The 24,724-nt window shown below is 39.1% G+C and overlaps 1 protein-coding gene across 1 annotated transcript in view; it reads right to left on the reverse strand.

Moving 5' to 3' along the window:
* LOC120226890 (phosphorylase b kinase regulatory subunit alpha, skeletal muscle isoform) overlaps nt 1–22,619 on the reverse strand; it is a gene marked incomplete at its 3' end in the record, with an annotated part of 37,001 nt that extends 14,382 nt beyond the window's left edge. The window contains exons 1-6 of the mRNA XM_039225059.1: nt 22,191–22,619; nt 21,297–21,455; nt 12,493–12,540; nt 9,742–9,910; nt 5,338–5,420; nt 1,684–1,764 (exon numbers count right to left, since the gene is read on the reverse strand). Coding sequence (XP_039080990.1) covers nt 1,684–1,764; nt 5,338–5,420; nt 9,742–9,910; nt 12,493–12,540; nt 21,297–21,455; nt 22,191–22,268 — 618 coding nt within the window. The remainder of the gene's footprint in view (nt 1–1,683; nt 1,765–5,337; nt 5,421–9,741; nt 9,911–12,492; nt 12,541–21,296; nt 21,456–22,190) is intronic.
* Between the last annotated feature and the right edge of the window lie 2,105 nt (nt 22,620–24,724).

The raw sequence follows: 24,724 nt of genomic DNA on the forward strand, positions 1-24,724 counted from the left end.
TTTAAAAATAATTTGAACATGGCACAGATGAATTCGTAGTAATCGACTAGTGTGATGTGAGTACATAAGAAATACCACAACTTGTGTGGATAGAAGATACTAAAATGCAAGAGCCATTAGGTATTGGCGCATCACTGAGTTTCCACAGAGAAGTGAATAGCCTAAAAGGCACTATGATTGACTTAAAGATGAAAGTTATTAGTCATCAAGGCCAAAGATGAGTTACCATGTTTTTTAAAAATTGAATTTACTTATTAATTTCTTGCTTTTCTGATTATAAAAGTATACCATACTTGGTACAGAATATTTTGAAAACATAAAAAGTATAGAGAAGGCAAAAAAGTCACCCAAAATAATGCTCATATTTTTGGCATGTTCCCTATTAGTTTTCTCTGCAAATCTGTCTATAGTTGAGATCATGTTTCATATAAAATTTGTTTAGGATACTACAACATGAATGTTTCTCTATATTATGAAAATTCTTTATTTCAACATAGTATTCACTCATATTTATTAAGCCATTTAACACCTGCTGGAAATTTAGGTTTCCTTTATTGTGTGCTTCTAATTGTGTTCTGTTTTTTAGGTTCCACATATAAGTGAAATCATATGCTGTTTTTCTTTCTCTGTCTGGTTTATTTCACTTGGTACAATATCCCTACCTCCATCCATGTTGTCATGAATGGCAAGATTTCACTTTTTCCTATGGGTAAGTAATATTGCATTTTATATGTGTGCATGTGTGTGTGTGTGTGTGTGTGTGTGTATCACATATTTATCCATTCCTCTGTAGATGGACACTTAGGTTGTTTCCATATCCTGGCTATTGTAAATAATGCTGCAATAAACATAGGGGTATATATATATCTTTTAAAACTCAATCTGTGTCTTTTGGCAGGAGAAACTTAAATTAGGCCATGTGTATTTATCATTATAATATGTTTGATCCTATTCCTGCTATCCTATTTAATGCCTTCTTGCTGTCTCCAAAAATAAGAGCTGAAATTAAGGCAGTAGCAGTGGGAAGGAAAAGGAGGAGTCAAATAGAAAGGTAGTGATGATGATGATGATGATGATGATGATGATGATGATGATATGTGGGATGCAGGAGAGTGAAGGGGTTCAGGATTGACAGATGGTCTCTGATATCAAGTTGTGTCAACTGGTGTATAGAAGGGGCAAGGCCTCTTTTTATTTTTGTAATGGTAGAGAAGATGAATTTAGTTTAAGATATGTTCTCAGAGGTCTCTGTGGTATATATAATTAGAGCTATGTGACAAAAGCAGTTGGATATATAAATCTGGATATTATGAAAGAAATCTTCACCTACATGTCCATAGTTCTATGGGAGAATCTGAACTTTGCCTGTGTTTTAAAAGAACAATTTGGGGGCACTTGGATAGCTTAGTCAGTTAAGCATCCGACTCTTGGTTTCAGCTCAGGTCACCATCTCATGTTTTGTGAGTTCAAAACCTGCATTGGGCTCTGTGCTCACAGAGTAGAGTCTGCTTGGGATTCTCTCTCTCCCTCTCTGTCTGCCCCTTCCCCGATTGTGTTCTTTCTCTCTTTCAAACTAAATAAACTTTAAAAAAAAAAAGAACAACTTGATGATAGTCCAAATTCATGTTAAGCCTTTATCTATGGCAAAGGTGTACTTGGTATAAATAAAGCAAGGAAAATTACCTTTGCCATTCCAACTGAACTGGCATTCAATTCTGAGATTCCTTGGTTGGTCTTGTCTCCACGTTCCCATATCCCAAAGTCCTAGCATAAAATAACCAACATACCATTAGCAAGTCATTACTACTAAATGTTTACTAGACACATAACCCTTGAATAAAAGGCTAATAGTAGCTAATTTGCCATACATGTGTGTACCCACAATGCTTATTAAGGAGATATCAATGAGTTGGGCTGCTTCCTAGCTATTTTCCCAGTAGCTTTAAATTCTATTGGGACCTCCAAGATGTTGGAAGACTCCTCAACAGTTGATCAAGTCAAGAACTATAACTCAGTTCATGTAGAAAAGTGCTTCTCAAAATTTTTCATCAAAGCAGATACCCAGGGGTTCTGGATGATGGAGCTTAAACAGCAGTCCAGTGTTCTATCTTATATATATATTCTAATTTTACTCTCTATTGGCACTGACAATGTATCATGCACTAACCTATGCACTTTACACTGCTACCTTCCTTATTACATTTATCTATATTTTATAGATGATGAAACTGAAGTGCAAAGAGAGGTTAAGTGACTCACTCACCCAAGGTCACACAGCTAATAAGTGATAGAGCTAGGATTAGAGTCCAAGTACTCTCAGTCCAAAGTGTAAATTCTTAACTGTAGCTTTATGTAGCCCTTTGATGATGTAATAACATTTAAAATTACTTTTTAAAAACTTTTTTATTGGGGCGCCTGGGTGGCTTAGTCGGTTAAGTGTCCGACTTTCGCTTAGGTCATGATCTCGCGGTTCGTGGGTTCGAGCCCCGCATCGGGCTCTGAGCTGACTGCCAGCTCAGAGCCTGAAGCCTGTTTCAATCTGTGACTCCCTCTCTCTCTGACCCTCCCCTGCTCATGCTGTCTCTGTCTCTCTCTCCTAGAAATAAATAAAACATTAAAAAAATGTTTAAAAAAAATAAAAAAATAAAAACTTTTTTATTTAAAAGAACTTCAGAGTTACAGAGAAGTTACAAAAACAGTACATTGAGTTCCCATAGACCTTTCACTCAACTTCCCCTAATGTTAACACCTGACATAACCATAGTACAATTGTCAAAGCTAAGAAATTAACATTAGTACAATGCTAGTAACCAACTTATGGACTTTCTTAGGTTTCCATCAGTTTTTCCACTAATAGCCTTTTTATGTTCCAAGATCCAGTCCAGAATACTATGCTGTATTTGTCATCCCTCCTTGGTCTCTTCTAATCAGTTAAAGTTTTTCAAGTCTTGTCTTTCATGACCTTGACACTTTCTGAAGATCAGTGGTCAGACATTTTTATAGATTTCCCTCAATTTAGGTTCACCTGATGCCTTCTCTTGATTATATTAAGACTATGCATTTCTGTCAAGAATACTACAGATGCAGGGCGCCTGGGTGGCTGAGTCAGTTAAGTGTCTGACTTCGGCTCAGGTCATAATATCATGGTTCGTGGGTTCAAGCCCCGCATCAGGCTTTGTGCTGACAGCTAGCTCAGAGCCTGGAGCCTGTTTCAGATTCTGTGCCTCTCTCTCTCTGACCCTCCCCTGCTCACAGTGTCTCTCTCTCTCTCAGAAATAAATAAAACATTAAAAAATTTTTTTAAAAATCTGAAAAAAAAAAGAATACTACAGATGCTATGCTGTGTCCTTCTCACTGCATCACATCAGAGAGTACACGGTGTTGCTATGACTTATTGTGGTGATGTTAACCTTCATCATATGGTGTCTGCAGGGTTTCTCCATGCTACTGCTTTGTTAATATTCTCTCCCTTGTGATTAATTACTATCTTGAAAAATATACTTTATAACTCTGCAAATATCCTGTATCTCCTCAAATATCTACCTGCTAATTTAGCATCCATTAGTGAATCTTGTTTGTAACAATTATTACAGTGGTATTTCAATGGTGATATTTTAGTTCCTTAATTAACTCTACAGTCATTAATTGCAATTCTCCTCTAAGGAAGAGCTGTTCTTTCTCTCTCATTTATTTCTATTAGTATGAATTCATAAATATTTAGGTTATTCTCTGGATTATAACAAAATATTATCATTATTTGTTTTGTTGCTCAAATTGTTCCAGCTTTACCCACTGGGAGTTCTTCTGGGTTGGCTCCTATGCCCTTTTGACATGCCCCATTCTTTTTGAACACTTCCTCACTTTCTGTCACTACAAGATACTGCAGTCATCCTGTGATTTCCTCAGCTCACCCCTTCAATCAACCACTTCTACAAGGAATCCTACTTTCTCTTATTACAAGATGAGCAGTTAATCCAAGACCGAGGGACAGGTACTCATTGTCACTGTGGTGCCATTGCTTCTACACTCTCTCAATAAACAGAATTTGGAAATACTCATGTGTAAACATGCATGTGTGCATGCAAACACACACACCCCTATACCTGTGTCTATATATACCTTAAATGACTTTTACATCAAATCTCTTAGTTAAAGTGAAGCTTCTGTAAGGTGAGCCATATTTATCCATGGCTAGCTTCACTTGTCCCCAAACCCCACTCTACCCTAATTTGTGCAGCAAAGATTAGACTATGAGAAGGCACACATATTGTTAATTCTGCTGTAATCTCTGGCTGCAATGGAGAGTCCAGAGAACTTTGACTTGTATCCTGGACCATAGCATGCCTATGGTATCAGAAGGCAAAGGGACCAGTCAACAAATAATGTAGCTTGCATCAAATATGTTTATGGTAAACTTCTCCATCTGGCAAATATGGAGTTACAGGTCACAGATTTACCCTCCCACCTAAAACAGCTAAAAATAATCTAAACAAATTAAACGTTTTAGATGACTAAAAATACCTGGACTACTTATGACAACCAGCTTCAATACAATGAACATTATGGAGTGAAGAACAGTGATCCCTGAAACAGGAGATGTTAAATATATCATGATTTAGTATAAACATATGTCCTGTGGTAGTTGTAAGAAAAAGGAACTATTTTTTGTATAGTAGATACAGAAGCAATGTCTACAGATAATATTAAACATATGGCCAAATTTTATTTCTAAGTAGCTAGCTGACTCATTATACTCCCTAGCCATCTTGCTCCTGTTTTTTAGACCAAAGGTCATTAAAATAAGACCACAACCTAGTTCCAGGTTCCCAAATACATAACACAGGATATTACAGAGTTTGAAAAGAATGGATGCATAGCATCTTGACCCTCTTGTTTCTATACTTCCTTGGAAAGGAGGCAAACAGAGGATGACAGAGCTTAGTAAACAAAAAGGCTGAAGGCGATTTCTGCCAGAAGCCTTATAGATTGGTTCACTATGAGGTACAGCATTAAGAGAAAGAGCAGGTTGTCTAGTATTTTTAAAAACATCATATGGTTAGGGGCATCTGAGTGGCTCAGTTGGCTAAGCATCTGACTGTTGGTTTTGGCTCAGGTAATGATCTCATGGTTTGTGAGTTCGAGCCTGGTATCAAGCTCTGTGCTGACAGCTTGGAGCCTGCTTAGGATTCTCTCTCTCTCCCTTTTCCCTCTCTGCCCCTCCCCACATGTGATCTCTTTCACTCTCTCTTTCTCTCTTCAAAAGCAAATAAAGTTAATAAAAAATTTTAAAAATAAAACCATCATATGTTTAAAATTAATTCTAAAATGAGTACTTACAGCAGTTTTATATGCAGCTTCAATGTAAAATACAAGATTCTGTATGAAATTGACCTCATCTAGGCTGTGGATGATATGAAGTCCTGAAGGAAAAGAGAGTAAGGATATAGAGCTGGTCAATTATCACTATAGGCTTTCAGGCTGCCAGAGTAACTGACTGATCCCATTACTCTCAAGTAATCCTATTCCTGCTTTTGGTACAGTGAGAGGCACTTTGATTCCTTAACCACAAAAACAACACCACAAATCAGGCCTAGGCTAGTCTTCAACTAAATGAGATACCAGTGTATTATAACATGGAAGAATTTTAACCATTATTTGTAGGTTTGGATAGAAAGTCTCAGATTCCTAATTCTATAGGTAATTAATTTATAATGTGATTTAAGGTATCTGGAAAAAGACAAATGTTTCAAAAAAGGGTTGGAGGGAGTCTAAATACTAAGCAAGAAGTAGACAAAGGTTATGATCTCAAGGAATCCTTAGAACTATATTTTTAGAGTAAAAAATGATAATTATTCTAAATGTAAATGATACAAAGATAGTTATAGCTTACAAGTGGAGGGTTTTGCATGAATTATCCATTTAATTTTCACATCAACCCTAAGAAGTGGATACTTTTATTTTCTCCATGAGGCTTAGAGAGATTAACCATTTGCCTCAGACCATAATAAATAGTGGACCCAGGACCCACATATCATCTTCAAAGACTGAGTTCTTAACGAAGATGCTATGCTGCTTCCCAATATGTACAGTATGATCCATTTTTCTTGAAAAACTAACTCCTCTCCCCTCTCCTGCTCCCCCAACTCCCTGTAAAGAAATACCAACAGGCATACAGAAAAAGTCTTTCTCCCACCCAGAATCACATAATTTACACCTGTCAAATCTCCTCTCTGGAAGAAACCAGTCCTAGCAGTTGCCTCTGTAGCCTTTCAGAGAAATGTTACATATACATAAAAATTATCAGAGAGCAGTATGCTATACTGTAAACTACTTTTTCATATATATGTTGGAGATAATTTTAAGTATATCTGTCTTATTTTTCTTAATGGCTAAACAACATTCCACTAAATGGCTATTCATATAACCAGTTCCCTACTGAAAACATTTAGGTTGCACTATAACCAATACTGTAATGAATATATATATATCTTTATGCACATGTACCAGTATGTCAAGGTAAATTCTTTTCTTTCCCAAGGTAAATTCTTAGAAGGATTGCTCACAGATTTATGCATATCATTTTTTCCCAACATTGTATTATGAACATTTTCAAACAAACAAAAAAAAGGACAGAATTTTACAATGGACATCTATAGGCACATCATCTAGATAGATTCATGCATTAACATTTTACTGTATTTTCCTAACATATATGTATCCAACCATCCATCAATCCATCATTTTTGATACATTTCAAAATAAGTTGCAGGGCGCCTGGGTGGCTTAGTTGCTTAAGCATCCGACTTCAGCTCAGGTCATGATCTCACAGTTTGTGAGTTCGAGCCCCGTGTCGGGCTCTGTGCTGACAGTGCGGAACCTGGAGCCCACTTTGAGTTCTGTGTCTCCCTCTCTCTTTGCCCCTTCCCTCCTCACACTCTGCCTCTCTCTCTCTCTCAAAAATAAATAAACATTAAAAAAGTAAGTTGCAAATATCAGTACACTTCCCCCTGCTCACCATGTGCATTTTAAATGTTGATAATCATCACCAAGTTATTCTGCAAAGAAGTTCCACAGTTTACCTACCAATCAGCACTGCCTGCCTGTTCCCCATACCCTTGTCAACACAGGCTTTAATAAAAGTTTTTGATCTTTGCCACTGTAATGGATGAGAAATAAAATCTCCTTGTAATTTAATTTGCAGTTCTTTTATTGTGGGTAAGATTTTGAGTCTTTTTATATGTTTATAAGCCATCTGCATTTCTTTTCCTATGAACTGCTTGGTGGAGTCCTTCACCAATTTCTATTCAATTGCTGGTTATTCTGTTACTGATGTATCAATGAATGTTAAGGAAATTATCCTTTTACTCATCATATGTGTTGCAAGTATTTTTCCTAGTTTGAACTCTGACTTTGTTTACAGCATAGTTTTCTTCTCATAAACTTTTATGAAGAAGCTTTATTCCATGAATGTTTCTGGTACTTCTACAATTTCAATTTTTGCATTTAAATCTTTGAGCTATGGACAGATGTTTTGAACGAGAACTCTGTAGCTTTAAGAACCCCAAAGGACTATATGATCCATATCCTCAGACTGCAAATTCTTCCTGATGCATGGTCTGTCAAAACTAGCAACTGCAGCACTGGGCAGCAGTGGCAGCCAGGTCTTTCTTGTAGAAACAAATGACTTCAACCTCTTGGACAGAGAGGAAAAAAGAGAAGAGATGGTAATATTGGACATTAGCTTCACAGCCTTATCTTGTCTCCTTGCTTATGCAGACACTGAGAGTAGGTAGGGGGTATGAAACTGCTTTTGTCCATCTCTCAGACTTGTGACACAGCTAACGAATAGAATAGAACTGTCCCATTTCTTTTTTTTTTTTTTTTTTACAAATAGTTTATTGTCAAATTAGTTTCCACATAACACTCAGTGCTCATCCCCACAAGTGTCCTCCTCCATGCCCATCCCTCCTCTCCCCCAGAACTGCCCCATTTCTATCACCTGTCCCTTTGCTCATGCTATTAAATGGTCTTCTCCATATCTTGAAATCTTAACTGCTCTTTCAAGGCCCAGCTCAAATTCTATCTCTTCTGTGATGCTGCCATTGAGTCCTCTCTTCTGTGTTTCAAAGAATTTTATTTTCCTTGCTCTTATGAACTTACTTTTTACTCTGCACTATAAATAAATCTGTACCTAAATTTGAAGGAGCCATTTCTTATTTATATTTACAGTCTTTAAAATATCTCACATAGCATTGTACATGGTATTACATAATATTAAACAGTAGGCAATAATGCAATAATTATTTATTGAATGATCTTAACCCTGTTAACCACAGGAGAGGGACCTGTCTTTTGAGGCAACATCATACATTTCAGGACCTCTGCATCCTGTCCCCTGTAGAGCTGAAACACTGCTTGTAGAACAGAGGGTACACACAGATGCAATAAGGTAGGGCTGGGTAAGGCCAAAGAAGGCAGTGCTATTTAAAATACACTAAACTGGTGCCTGGGTGGCTCAGTTGGTTAAGCATCTGACTTCTGCTCAGGTCATGATCTCACTGCATTGGGCTCTACACTGACAGCTTGGAGCCTGGAGTCTGCTTTGGATTCTGTGTCTCCTTCTCTCTCTGCCCTTCTCCCACTTACACTCTATCTCTCTCAAAAATAAATAATAAACATTTTTAAAAATTAAAAAATTAGAACAAGAATATTCTGGGACAGGGGCTCCTGGGTGGCTTAGTTGGTTAAGCGTCCGACTTTCGCTTAGGTCATGATCTCGCAGTTCGTGGGTTCGAGCCCCACGTTGGGCTCTGTGCTGACTGCCAGCTCAGAGCCTGGAGCCCATTTCGGAGTCTGTATCTCCCTCTCTCTCTGACCCTCCCCTGCTCACGCTGTCTCTCTCTCCTAGAAATAAATAAAAATATTTAAAAAAAAAAGAATATTCTGGGACAATTCTCACCCTGAATGCCCTTAGTACTCAGGAGCTCTATACCCAGATAGGAAGATAAAGAAATTGGAATATCAACAATGTGGTATTCTGAGTACCTTTACTTAGTCAGGAAGATCTGGGAAAGGTCCTGTTTAATTTACAAATGGACTGTAATCATATTCATTGTCCTCCCCAAGTTAGGAGAAATAAAAGGGAATTATGTTGGTTATTACATTTTCCTTTTTCAGGTGAAACATCTAATGCTAATAACAAAACCATCTGAAAAGGGTATATTATTCAATAATAAAAATAAATACTTGAATTCTGATTCCTAAATTAATTCCCTTAAGATAATTTAGATGTCTTAAGATAGATGCCTTGTTTATCATATTTACATAGAGTAATATAAAGTAAGTGGTTCAATTTATGTTAATATTTGATTGTAGGCTGTTCAGTGAAGAACACTAGAAGCAATAAACTGTAGCCCTTCTTTCCCATCTCATGGTATCTGAGGATTGATAAAAGATAAAAATACCCATCTAAAGAAAATCTACCCCAGATTTCCTAGTTCTCAATTAAAAAAATTAATTTGTACCCCAGACTTGTTTTTCAATGGAAAAGCATACTAACTAGACCTCAAAGAGTTGTTTCTCTGTATAAAATTCGCAAAATAGTATTTTCCCACTGTGTATCTTTGAGCAATGTGAACAGCTATGTTATTTTCTGGTCAACAACACCTTTGGAGAAGCCACATGCGCCAGAGCCAGTGCTCCACCAGCAGCAGCTCCCGGTAATTCTGTCCTGGTACTAACCTGAGGCAGTCATTTGTGCTAAGAAGAGCAGGTACACGGAGGTAGCATCCAACTGCAGGTGTCCCCACTGGTCATCACCCACTACGGTGCCACAGGTTTTGGTATTGTACTTGGCATGGAGGCTATCCCTGGTACTCTGACTATACTTGAAGGATTCTACTTTATCCACCTGAAGAAAACAAGAACAGTGAAAGAAGGCTATGCAGGAAAGTCATTCCATATGCCACACTTCTGTAGTACTCTCACATATATCAGTGCATTTGGTTTTCAGGCAATTGTGGATATTTAAAATATGCAGTAACCTCTTTTTCCTGACAGTGCCACAACTAGAAAAGTCTGCTGATTCTGTTTTTCTTTTAAGTTAAACAATTAAATTATAAAATAATACCACTTAAAACCAGCTATTTCCTGCTCATTACCTCTCTTTTAGTTTTTAGATGGCTGTTTCGTCACATTGTAGACATAAACTGAGATGCCAGTGGTTGAGTGAAAACAGTCTAATGAGAGATAATTGAGTTGTAAAAAAGATGCATTTGTTCCTGAAACAGAGGTAGGAGTTTTGAGGGAAATTTGGACAAGGGGATATATTTTGAAGGAGTAATGAAAAGAGTGGGAGATAGATACATGGAGTGACAGAGTAAACACATGAAAGAAAGCTGAAACCAGAGGTTAGAAAGGAAACACCTTGTAAGGGACAACTGGACAACTTAGTTCCTGAAACACAGATTTGATTATATGGGCATCTGATATATGACAATAAAGATTATACCTTTAAATATGGTTCATGAAGTTAGTGTCTTTAAACCTATTTGGTAAGGTAGAAAATACAAATATCTAAAATAACAAAAAAAAAAGTAGCAAAGAAGGGGAAAAGAGAAATGATGGCTATGAGACACCCCAATGGAGAGAGCATGGATAAAGAAGTTCAGAAGTCTGGAACCGATTTATTTTTATTTCCACTTTAGACTTGTGTGCTGGTAGATAGTCACTATATTAATCTGGACCTTGCTTGCTTCTTCTAATAAAATGTAATCTTGGTCTTAAGAAAATCAGTTTATCCCTTGGGTAAATTCCTAGCAGTGCTATTACTGGGTCATAGGGGAGTTCTATTGTTATTTTCCTGAGGAATCTCCACACTGTTTTCCAGAGGGGCTGTACCAGTTTACATTCCCACCAACAGTGTAGGAGGGTGCCCATTTCTCCACATCCTCGCCAGCATCTAGAGTTCTCGGATTTGCTCATTTTAGCCACTCTGACTGGCGTCAGGTGGTATCTCAGTGTGGTTTTGATTTGTATTTCCCTGATGAGGAGTGTGGTTTATCTATACCATGGAATACTACATGGCAATGAGAAACAATGAAATGTGGCCATGTGTAGCAACATGGATGGACCCTGAGGGTGTTATGCTGAGCGAAATAAGTCAGGCAGAGAAGGACAAATATCATATGTTTGCACGTATAGGAGGATTAGGAGGAACTTAACTGAGGAACAAGGGGAAGAAGAAGGGGGGAAATGGTGGGGGAAAGGGAGAGAGGCAAACCATGAGAGACTCTTGAATGCTGACAATAACTGAGGACTGATGGATGTGGGGTGAGGGGAGATGGGCATGGAGGAGGGCACTTGTGGGGATGAGCACTGGGTGTTATGTGGAAACTAATCTGACAATAAACTATTTGTAAAAAAATAAATAAATAAAAATAAAATGCTATATGCTAAAAAAAATCAATTTAGATTCAATGTGTGCAACGTGTGTAAATATCTCCTAGGTAGGATAAAAGTAAAACACTATTTTTGTAAAGTATTTTTGATTAAAAACATTCATAAATCCAAAAGAAAAACCACACACTGCTAAGAAATATTAGCAGTATATGTGACAAAATATTAATTTCCATAATGTACAGGAACTCCTCAAATAGTCAAGAAAGAAATAGCTGAAAAACAGGCAAAGGATCTAATAGGCAATTAAAAGAGAAAATGCAAATTTCCAATTAATACTGGGAAGGATGCCCAGCTTCCATGGAGGAGGGCACTTGTGGGGATGAGCACTGGGTGTTATATGGAAACCAACTTGACTATAAACTATTTAAAAAAAAAAAGGATGCCCAGCTTCATTCAAGGTCAGGAAAATGCAAATTAGTGCAAGGAGATATAAATCCTAGGAACTTATCTCCAATCCTAAAATCTACAATACTGTCAAGAGGTTTTTCCTCTAACTTTTGTACCAAAATTCATTTGGTAGCAACACCTGACTGAGATTGACATGGGGGCTATTTGTAGTTTTTATTTGTTCCACTCAGTATGGAAATGCTTGCTACAGAGAAATTAACATTTTTGATAATCCAATACTGTTCTGGACCTTCTGAGAGCATAACATAATATATAGCACATGCACTGGACTGAAAAATCTGAAAACGTCTGAATTCTAAAATTTATCTGGAACCAAGGGTTTCAAATGAGGGCTTGGAGGCCTGTGTCCTCTTTACTCAATGTCCAGAATTGCATGTACAGCAGTGATGAAGTATAGTAAAGAGCCATTTGTAGAGGGGAGAAACAGACTGAAATGAAACATGCTAGTGGTAACTGGGTGGTGAGACCACAGGTGACAGTTCACTCCTCGAACTACAAATTTTCTAAACTTAGTGTCCGCTTTTGGGGAAGTTGAAATAATATACAATGCAAATATTCCCTAAAGGGTAGAGACAGTATTACAATGTGCTTCTATTCCTGAGGGAGCTGGTACCGATGCCATACCTGTCGGATCATGCACTGCAGCAGTCCCCTCATCAGCTTCACTACACTCTGCAGAAATAAATGGAAACAAGACTGTTATAAACATCCCTAGATGCAGGAACACTTACTCAGCAATTGCAGTTGGTACATGACCTTTTGAAAACGAGTAACCCTATCCTGGGCTCCTATTTACATGGCATTTACTTTATAGGTACACAGAAGAGCTAAATTGCAGCTAAAAGTGGAATCAAAAGCTGCAGTTGCTGCCTCCCTCAAGTAAAAAAAAAGTATCCCAGCTCCAACAGGCTTATGTAAAACCAAGCCAACCATCCTATTAGAGGACATTCCACCCAGAGAAAAGAGGCAAGTCAGCTCTAAACTCCTAAAGCTATGAGGGTATTCTAAAATAGTTCCTAGGGCCTAGAAAAGCCAACAGCATCACTTTTATTTTTTCTAAAGTAGCCCCGACTTACCTTCAGGAGTTCACAGAAATATTTATCTGTACATTTTCCCTAAAGAGTAAATGAATTTCAACTCAGAATAAGTAGAAAGGGGATCTGTTAGTGTAACTCAACCTCATTTACATGAAAGAAAAAAAAAGCCAGTCTTCTTAAGTCTCCAGTCATCACTCTTTCTCTTACTAGGGCTTGGCAGTTTCTTTTTTTTTAATGTTTCTTTATTTTTGAGAGAGAGTTAGATAGTGAGCAGGGGAGAGGCAAAGAGAGAGAGGGAGACAGAACTACAAGCAGGCTCCATGCTCTCAGCACGGAGCGCAATGTGGGGCTTGAACTCATGAACTGTGAGATCTTGGTCTGAGCTGGAATCAAGAGTCAGATGCTTAACTGACTGAGCCACCCAGGGTACTCCTAGGGTTGCAGTTTCTAAATTAATTAGCTTTCCAATCATAACATTCCAAAATTCTGATCACAATCTATATATACTGTACTGGTTAGTATGATATAATATAGTAATAATAATTATATTTTATTATAATAATATACTATACTATATACTATTATATATATACTATACTATATTAGTTATACTACATGACACTAGTAGAGCCCATCGACAGTAGCATGGGTAGGCAATGTTTTAGAAAACATAGCGTCAAACAGCTTCTCCATTTCTTTTTTCATTTTTATTTTTTATTTTTTTAATTTAAATTCAAGTTAGTTAACATACCTAACCAAAGCGGTAAAAGATCTGTACACTGAAAACTATAGAAAGCTTATGAAAGACATTGAAGATGACACAAAATAAAATGGAAAAACAGTCCATTCTCATGGATTGGAAGAACAAATATTGTTAAAATGTCTATGCTACCCAAAGCAATCTACAGATTTAATGTAATCCCTATCAAAATACCACCAGCATTCTTCACAGAGCTAGAACAAACAATCCTAAAATGTGTATGGAACCAGAAAAGATCCTGAATAGCCAAAGTCATGTTGAAAAAGAAAACCAAAGCTGTACTCATCAAGGCAGTATGGTATTGGCACAAAAATAGATACACAGATCAATGGAATAGATTAGAGAACCCAGAAATGGACCCACAAATACATGGCTTCTCCATTTCTTTAAGCTTTCTGTTTCACAGTCCAAAAGAAATATAACTAGGTTACTCCAGGGAATGCTAGCACAGAGGTGGCTTCAGGACATCTCTGAAAATTAATCTACTTAGAAGCCACAGCATTCTGTTATTCTTTCAAAACACTGAAGTGGGACTATGAGCAATAGGCATGGTATGGATAAGTACCTGTTAAGTTATGCTCCAACTCTTTATGCAGTCTTTTATTGAGAAAGAGTAAAAAGTATTATCCTTGGGAGAGTTCCCTTTGTTAACTAATTGCTGTCTATAAATGGTACCCTCCCCTTACAGATCAAGGTAAGAAATTAAAAGGGTGCCTGGGTGGCTCAGTTGGTTAAGTGTCCAACTTCAGCTCAGGTCATGATCTTGCGGTTTGTAAGTTCGAGCCCTGTGTTGGGCTCTGTGTTGACAGCTCAGAACCTGGAGCCTCCTTCAGATTCTGTGTCTCCCTCTCTCTGCCACTCCCATGCTCATGCTCTGTCTCTCAATTATAAATAAAAACATTTAAAAATTAAAAAATTATATATACATATATATGTGCATGTGTACAATCAGGCAGTATATGATCTCATCACCTTTTATTTTTTAAAAATTTACTTCTTTTTTAATGTTTATTTATTCATTTTGAGAGCAGGGGAGGGGCAGAGAGAGAGAATCCCAACCAGGCTTCACGCCCAGCAGAGCCTGATGAGAGGCTCAATCTCATGACTATGAAATCATGACCTGAGCTGAAATACAGTCAGATGCTTAACTGACTGAGCCACTCGGGTGCCCCAGATCTCCTCATCTTTTAAAGCATGAAGCATTTATTATGAACTAATAAAACTGGCTTCTTACCCCTATAAGAAAATCTCTATCATTACTTTGACCCTAATGAAAGAGACCATCCTTTTAATATACCCTGTTACAGAAAGCATCTGAACTATCTTCTACATGTCACCACATCCTCACAGGTTTCTATCACAGTCTTTCAACTTTCTTGACCATCAAGCCTTGCTACCGCTGTCTACATTTTCTTTAATTTAAACAGCAAACCTGGGAATCATGGATCCCGTGGAGAATTCCTGATTCCACTTGGGTCTTCCTGGAACGGTCATTGACTGTCATTTCTGTCCTCAAATTCCAACTTCCAAGCCAGGATACAATTAATAGAAAATATGGGGAGGTAGGAATGAGGGGAGGTATTTGTACTTTGTGTTCCTCTAAACTGGCCATTTTCGGTTTCAGTGATGTAGTTAGCATTAATTAGACATGTTTATTCACACACTAGAGCTTCTAACCTCATCAAATGACACCCTCTTCTTACCTACTCTTTTTGAGGACATGGATCTATATACAGTAAAACTGTGGATTTTGAGTTCTGTGAGTGTTCCACAAGATGAACAATGATCCCTAACAAATCTCATCTTGATAAACCAGTGATGTCTTGCAATACAAGTAGTATGTGACACCAAATGTCACGTAATCACAACTGAGCCAATGGTTCTCTCTCTTTCTCACTCTTGCTCTCACTCTCGCTCTCACTCTTGCTCTCCTCCTCCCTCTCCTTCTCCCTCTTCCTCTCCCTCTCACTCTGGGATTGTGGGTGATCATCAATGCAATGTCACATTTCTGTGAAATCCTCAAAAGGAGGCAAAATCAAGTGTCATTAGATAGGTTCCTTGTTGAAGTTGCACAAAACGAAAAAGATTCCATTGAGCCAATAGATAGCAGTGATTCCATTAGTGATAGTGAAAGTCATCCTATCCATATCCATAACAACCCTCCTCTCTCGTCTCCCTCATACCAGCCACGAAGGTTTTCAAAGGTAAGTGCAGGTTAATTTATTTTTTCTTTATATTTTATATTTTCTTTATTATTTTGTATGATATTACAGTATTATAATCATATTTATATGAATATTTTTTGGGTTGTAGAATGAATCATCTGAGTTTTCATTATTTTTTATGGGGAAATTTGCTTTAATATACAAGTGCTTTGGATTAAAAGCATGTTTCTGGAACAAGTTATTCTTGCAAACCAAGGTTTTACTGTATTTGTAAATTGACTAAATAAGAATATATAACTATGTGCAACTATTTCTATGTAAGTATTAATCTCTCTCTCTTCAGGTATATGTACAATCAGATGTTTGTTGGGCATGTAAAGTATGCAAAACACTCTATCAGGCTTTGTGGAACATAAGGGAGACAGAACACATACATTAAAAAAAAAAAAAACCTAAGCTACAAACATAGTCTATCTAACAACTACTAGTTATCCCTTAAAATCTAAATTCTCTGTGAATCCTTCCTTGCTTTGTTCAAGATAAAGACAGACATTCCTGCCTCTGTGTCCCACAGAACTTTGTACTGTATCTCCTATAAATATAGTAGCTACAATATCTGTCCTAATGTATTATTTAACTATTTGTCTATATATCTGTATCCCTCATTAGACTATGAACTTCTTAAGAAAAAGGGACAGAGACCAGGTTTAGAAATAAATGTTTAAGTCAATGGACTGAGTAGGCTTTATTTTTAAAACTATATATTCCATGTTTGCAAGTAATTCCTAAATGGCTCATCAAAAAAATCATAGGTGTGTGCATGTGTGTGCACGCATGCATGCATTTTGAGAGAGGGAGGATGTAAAGAAGACAAAATATTAACAATATAGTGAATCTAGATAAAGAGTATATGCAAATATGCTCATTTTACTATTCTTATAACTTTTTATAAATTAAAAAATTTTTAAATAAGAAGTTGAGAGCTAAATATAAACATTTTGTCCTATTTTTTTTTATATCTAGTACAGGGCCTGGCACATGTCCATTACACAAAGTCTGCTAAATGAAAAACTGAACATGTTGAGTAAGTGATCTAGAAGTTTCAAGAAAGTAGACCTGAGAAGGAAGTGATCATTGTAAAACTGAATGGTTTTATGAGGACAGAAACCACAGAAAAAGTGAGACTGGTGCTGGGCCTTGAATGGAGAGTATCAGTTCAGATTGGAAGAAAACAGGCATCATGGGTGGAAGAAACAATTTGTCAATATATTTGGAGGTAAGAATGTCCATGGCTTCCATGGAGGAAAAATTCAAAAAGACTTAATCTGAAGTCATGAGATCCAGGTTGTATTCACTGCACCACCAAATTCCAGCTTCATCTCCAAGCTTCAATCCCTTCACTTATAAATGGGGAAGATAATACCTAATTCACAGGGTGTTGTGAGAATAACATACTAATAACTATGGGAAAATACATGGTACAATAAAAAGTATTTACACAATTGTCAGGTATTTTTATTAAGGGACTGTTTTTAGAGGAATACTGAAGACACCAATTTGATTAGAACTGGGAGTGGATAATGCAAAACACCAAAATGATACAATTTTGAAAAAGCAGGCTAGGACCAAGCCCTAGAGAGTCTTGTCTATCAATCAAAACATATGGATTTTACTTGTAGGGAAATGAGCCACAGAAACATTGCTGAGAATGCAAATGATATAATTAAAATGTGTTTTTCATAACAGTGTTGTGATGTTGTGATCAAGGTTTAGACTATGGTTGAGGCAGAAGGGAACAGAAAGGAAGAGACGGATTAAAAAAAAATTATACGAATCAACAGACTTTGGTCTGCATGTATCAAAAGGTAGAAGGGCAAGTCAGAAATCACCCTAATGGCAGCACTTTTCAAACACTGTTTTATAGAACACTAGTCCAAGAAATTCTGGAAAGGCTGTAAACCCCACCCTCACTTTACATTCCAAACGCACATTAGTACATCAAAGGCTCAGAGAAATAATGGAGTAAAGAGATCTATTGTTTAACACATACACATATCCAAGTTTAGTTGACCTAATGTTCCATGCAATACACTTTGGGAAATTCTCTAAATAATGTTGCTCAGGTGACTGGTAGAATGAGGACACCAATAAGAGAATAAGGGATGTCTGCAGAGTTGCTATTGTTTGGTAATCTCTTTTTTTTAAATTATTTATTTTGAGAGAGAGAGTGATCGGGGGAGAGGCAGAGAGAGAGGAGAGAGAGAACCCCAAGTAGGTTCCGCCTTGTCAGTGCAGAGCCCCATGCAGGGCTCGATCACACGGGACTCGTGAGATCATGACCTGAGCCTAAACCAAGAATCAGATGCTTAACTGACTGAGCCACCCAGGTGACCTGGTAATCTCTTCTGTTTGTTTTTGGTAGGGAACATGGAGCTTCAGACACCCTGAGTTTAAGAAGACATAGGATATGTAGGTACTACTGAGCAGAAGACAATGAAAATAAGGGTTTGAAACTGAAGTGAGACCAGAGCTAAAGATGAAGTTCTGGAAGTCATTCATATAAAGGTAATAGTTAAACTCATGCAAAAAGGTAAGAGACTACACAAAGAGAACAAAAACTGAGGAAGAAGCAGAACTGGAGGCATCCAAAGAGCTATCTCTATTTGTGTGCCTATTCATTTTTATGGGTGTGTGTCTTTATCCATGTGACTAAGAGGAAAGGGCATTTGTAAAAACATCTATGTGCATAATTATATTCTCACTCTAAGATAGAATAATCACCTAAACCCTTGTCTCCTAATTCTCTTTAGTTCTCTGACATTATTTCGCAGAGAGAAACCAATGTGAGAGTTGGAAGGAAGAGTAAAAATTATTAACAATCGGTTTAGGAAAATCCACACAGTAATGGAAAGTTGACAGTAGGTGGGAATTTCATATCTGGATTTACTGAATTTAATCTATACTCATTTACTGGCCGTAAATCAGTAGTTATTATCCCTAGTTGCACTTTAGAATCAGTTTTTTAAAACTGAGGGCTGCTGGAGGGGAGGTAGGTAGGGGGAAGGGCTAAATGGGTGATGGGCATTAAGGAGGGCATTTTTTGGGATGAGCACTGTGTGTCATATGTAAGAAATGAATCACTGGGTTCTACTCCTGAATCCAAGACTGCACTGTATGTTAACTAACTTGAATTTAAATAAATAAATAAATAAAAAGACTAAAAAAATTAATGCCCCAGGGCTCCACTTCCAGAGATTTATCTAAATTGTTCTAGGGTGGGGTCAAGTAAAGGTATTTCTTAAAAGCTTCCCAAATGATTCCAATGTACAGTCAGAGTAAATTAGGGACAAATGTAGCTCACCACCTGTTTTGTAAATACAGCTTATCTCTGGCTGCTTTTGTGCAACAACTTAAGTGCTGAGTAGTTGGGCAGAGATCATACATGATCCACAATGCCAAAAATATTTACTATCTGGCCCTTCACAGAGATGATTTTCTGACCCCTGGTCTGAATTAACTGAGTCAGGTTTGAGAAAAGTTAATGAGACCTAATAATAAAATCTGTTTTAATTCACAATGCAAGTTCACAGAAATTTTAGGATTCCCAGAGAAATGTTCCTTTTCTGAAGATGCTTCAATGTTATTAATGAGGTATTATGGAAAATATTTTGGGGTTCTGTTAAAAATTATTTAATGAAACATTAAAATTTTAAAGAAAACAACTCAGTGTTTCCTTAAATTTTCCCCCTTCTTCTGTTAAATTCTTTCTTCCCGGACTACAGAAGGAAAAATTTTAACTTTGTAGAATGATTAGTCAATAAGGAGACAACAGATTTCTTCTAACAGTTTTGAAAAAAAATGGTCAAATTGTACTAGGTATGGAATCTTGGATATCATTCCACTGAATTTAATATCTAGCAAAACAAACAAAATACTGAGCTCAAAACAGCCAAACATTATAGTAGGATGCAGAATTTCAGGGGTGGAGGGAGGAACAGAATTACAGGATTTTTTAAAATACTCCTCCATATTTTCCAAATTCTTACAATGGTTATGTATTATTTTTATAAGCCATAAAAATACTGATCTGTACTTCCTGAGTGAGAGCAAAAACTCCAACAATTTTTTTCTGATGGACTTAAGTCCCTCCCAATAAGTGGCTTGAAGGAATGCTTACTGTTGCAGAGGACAAAATGGTGAAACTTCCCTATTGCCAAGGACTGCAACCCTGCAACATGTTGATGCCGCTAAAAAATAGCCAAGTCTTGGGGCACCTGGGTGGCTCAGTTGGTTGAGCATCTGACTTCACCTCAGGTCATGATCTAGCGATTCCAGAGTTTAAGCCCCACATGGGGCTCACTGCTGCTGTCAGAGGAAAGCCTGCTTCAGATCCTCTGTCCCTCTCTCTCTCTGCCCCCCTCCCCCCCGCTTGTGCTCTCTCTCAAAAAAAAAAAAATAACCAAGTCTCAATATTCTGATTTACAGATGAAGACTAGAGTTCAGATTACCTAAGTCTGAGAGATACCATTTGAGCAGATGGCTAGTGTAGAATCTTCTCCACTAGTGGAAAATAATTCACATGTACCTTACAATTGACAGCAGAGTATCACAACATTAAGAGACCCATGTAGCCCAGAATATCACTTTCTTGGTTATTCAAGAGAACAGAGCACCCTCTGTCTAAACAGTTCTATAAAGGGTGCTACTTTACTGACAGGAAGGCCCTTAAAAGTTGGCTTAAAGGCATCTGCTGATTCTGACCTTATTTTGCTAAGGGAGAGGGACAGGCTCTGAAACAGTGCTCATAGGTATAAAATTCGACAAATAAAGTATTTACTTGTATCTAGTTGTGAAGGTCTCCTAATTTTTGTCAGTTACCCTCATACAGTTATCACCCATTGATGAGCACTGGGTGCTATATGTAAGTGATGAATCACTGAATTCTACTCCTGAAATCAATATTGCACTGTATGTTAACTAACCATAATTTAAATAACCATTTGCAAAAGAAACAACAACAAACAAATATCACCTATAATTTTCAAAAATGAAGTAAAATGATAGATAACATGCCCTGAACATTCTTCTCAATGAGAATAAATATGCTGGAGACTGCAAAATACCTTTCCTTAGAAAGAGGATTATAAATTTCAGCAAAGATCCCATGAGAGGCTTTTCCATTATAACAGAACAGACTGTGCCCTCTCCCCCTGAATCAGCAAGTTTCAAGTTTCCAGTACACACACACACACACACACACACACACACACACACACACAATCAGTACAATACAGGAAAGCTTTCTGGAATGTAATTTCAAGACGGTGAATAAAGAGGGAGAAAGGCAAAATATGGTTCTTTTAGCTCCTTTGAGCTACATTTCCTTAAATCCCCGCTCCCCATTCCACCTCCCAGCCCTACTACCACACACAGCTCCAGATCGCTTTGTATATTTATTCTGAGTACCTGCTCCAGTTCATAGGCCTTTGCCTTGTCCTCATCCCGGTCTGCATTCTTCCGATAGGCCAGGCCCAAACCCCACACAGCCAAGATACTGTATACATTATCTCGGACCCAGGCATCTTTCTGATCATAGCTGGCTGGAAGCAAGCCAGTCACTGGATTCTGCAAGACCAAGAAAAATAGGACAGGCAGGTAACTATAAGGTGTTAACATGAGGAGACCAAATCTATCAAATGGGTTACTGAGGGACTTTGGTCTTTCTTCTACTTCACCACTCTTTAGTTTTGTAACCTCTTCTGACCAAGTGCAAGCAAATGCTATCTTGGATAAGGTGGAAATGCCGGCTGATGCCTCTGTTAAAAGAGAGGCACTGTTTTAACTTTCCAGTTAGAAAGAATAAACTATCAATGAAAACCCAGCATTATAGGACTAGAAAAAAATATATAATTAACAGTGTATACAAGGTATCTCAAATCTTCATAACGGTCTAGTCTTAAGATGGCTAAATGTTCCCCTACTTCGTTTCTTTGGCTGGAGGGCAAGAAGATGACCCCCAAACCTGAGGCAAGGGAGGGAGGTGTCAATAAACAAGCTTCAACACATTTTTCAGCTGTGCCCCTGACACCCCACTGTGGCTTCAGGGATGGAGGGAGGGGGAACGCTTAGAAGCCAAGGCTCAGGGCTCACGGCTAAAGGTGCTTGATGCTAGTTCTGTTCTTGGCCCAACACCCATCTTTTCTTCAGCGTTCTCTACGGCTTCCCCAGCTAAGGTGCGAGAGAAACTTCTACACACACACACACAAACTCACACACACCAGGGGTGGGTGTCACCCAGCAGTCCCTGTCTAGGCCATCACACTGCACACCCTCGGTGATTACAGGCACCCCTTCACTTACCTGATGGCACAGGATGGTCTGATGCACAAGCCGAGCGTAGCCATCCAGTCGGACCCCAGAGTTACTTCGGCTCCTCATCGCGCCACGTTTCCAATCCCCTCAAGAGAAACTGCCTGAGTGCTACAGGGGCCCTCGGTCCTCCAAGTTAGGAGGCTCCAATGCAGCTCCACCCTCCCGGGCGAGGGGGGAAGGCCAAATGCCAGGCCCCAGCAGAGCCCTCCCACCGCTCAGGCCTGGAGCCGGCAGTCCACGCGCCAGAGGCCTTTGGAACCCCAACACACGCCAGCAAGTGCCCGAGACGCCCGTGGTCTAGAGCCCCGCCGCAGCTCCCCCGGCGCCACTCGCTTTCACCCTTACTCCCGTCTAGCCTCCCCCATCGCCCACCCGATCCCCGGAGGCGGCCGCGGCCCAGAGCCTCCAGCGCGGCGGGCGGCAGCAGGTCACCGGCAGCTGCGTCGCCTCCACCTTGCGGGAGACGCTAGCTGGAGGCGGGGCGGGCGGCGCGGGTCCTGGCAGCTGCGCGCTAAGTCCTATGAGTTCGCCTCATCCGCCCCGCCCGTGCGGGGGCCCCAGCACCCCCGCGCGTTCCGCGGTCAAGAATGTGTCACCGTAGGCAATATGCTTTCAGAGGTTTATTTTCGAAACGCTTCCCATCACTATTTAAGTGTTCTACACTTGCCGTGCACACAGGATATTGAGGAGGCTGTTTATTCTGCCAGCCTGGTTTTGGGAACCGATGGGAACTTCTGACCTAAGAGGCAAGACGCACACTGGCGTTAAGGGTCTAAAGAATCGGAATCTCTAGGGTTTTATTGTATTTTGTACTTTTGACTAAAAGAACAGCTTGAACTCCTCACTTTGACCCAAACCAAACAAAGAAGAACTCCCTAAGGTACTTTATTCCTTAGCAACTGGTGAAAAGCCAGGCCCGGGAAGGAGGGGGGCGGGGCGCGCTGGGAGAGAGCAGTGCCACAGGACCGCCTTGGCCAGAGAGGAACTAGAGGAGCTTGTGTAACTGCCTTGGAAGGCTTCCTCCTGCGCATGTAGGTCACGAGGCTGAGGCACTAAAGACTCAGCTGAAAATAAAGGGGCTAAAGGGAAAATAGAAAAGAAGCCTGCAGGTAACCCTGACCGTTTGCCACAGGGTAATCAGCCCGCACCCCGCTGGGTGGCCCCCCTGGGGCTATTACTCCCTCCGTTTGCTGCCCTCAACCCCAATGTTTGATCTCTGCTTATGCAAAGCCTGCACTCGCTTTTCAAAGTTCGGCTTAAGGACCAAACTGCTCTCTAACTCTCAGGGTAAGAGAGTTAGACTGATTGACCTTTCAAATCCAACCCGGAGAATCTGTGATTTGAAGCCTTCCCTAGCTACCCCAGACTACAATGATTTTTCAGTGTCATTTATCTTTTTATTTCTCTAAATTCATTTTCATTTATATTTTTATTTCTCTAAATTTAGTGTATTCCCTCGTAACTTCCCTCCGTTTCAACACCCCCTCACCTCTGTCCAAGTTAACCTCAAGTCCGGCAGACGGAGGTAATTAGCAAATATTTGTTAATGTTAATGATGAAGAATGAGAAAATGCTCAAGAACTCAGACCTGGAACTTTCAGTTTCAACAGCCAGTCGGTGATACAGTTAGGGGAAGTGGTACACTTAGTATTATTCTCAAGCAAATAGTTTCCATTGCAGTCGTCACTAGCTACGCAAATGCCAGGACTGGCAAATAACAAGCCACTTCAAGGCCCAAGTGCTCAGAGGGAGAAAAAGTCTTTCCAGGGAAAGCTACTTCATTTTGGCGGAAAGAGTGCTTGACCCTCCCTGCACTGCCCCCAATCCCTGACATCTTCCTTTCAGCCTATAGCCTAAGAAGCCTTGTCTCTGTGTTTCTCCCCTTCAAGCCCCTTCCCTCTCTTTTTCTTCATTTAAAAATCTTTTTAAAGATACTGAAATAGGGGCGCCCGGGTGGCTCAGTCGGTTGAGCGTCCGACTTCGGCTCAGGTCATGATCTTACAGTTCGTGGGTTCGAGCCCCGCGTCGGGCTCTGTGCTGACAGCTAGCTCAGAGCCTGGAGTCTGCTTCAGATTCTGTATCTCCCTCTCTCTCTGACCCTCCCCTGCTCACGCTCGCTCTCTCTCTCTCTCAGAAATAAATAAAAAAAACGTTTTAAAGAATACTGAAATAATAGGTGCTCACCAAAGAAAACTTGAAAAGTATAGAAAAGTAAAGCAAATCACCCATAAGTCCTTCACACACACAACCACCTATTAATAATTTAGTGTAATTTTCTGTTTGTTTGTTTGTTTTAGTTCTTCTGCATGGGGCCTACCCCACCCTAAATTATTTAGAAGTATAAATAGATTAGGAATACCAAAGGTGGGGTGTCACCAAGAAAGGTAACTGACAGGCTGGCTAACAAGAGGCCTTACTCGATGGCATTACCTTGGTGCTTTCAACCTCAGTGCAGGCTGGGTATTCAGTCACTCAGTCTTTGAAACTTGATCTCCTCAGTGTCCCAGAACTGGTCAGACTCA

Source organism: Hyaena hyaena, unplaced genomic scaffold (genome assembly GCF_003009895.1).
Source record: "Hyaena hyaena isolate Hyena2069 unplaced genomic scaffold, ASM300989v1 scaffold_1891, whole genome shotgun sequence".
NCBI classification, from domain to species: domain Eukaryota; kingdom Metazoa; phylum Chordata; class Mammalia; order Carnivora; family Hyaenidae; genus Hyaena; species Hyaena hyaena.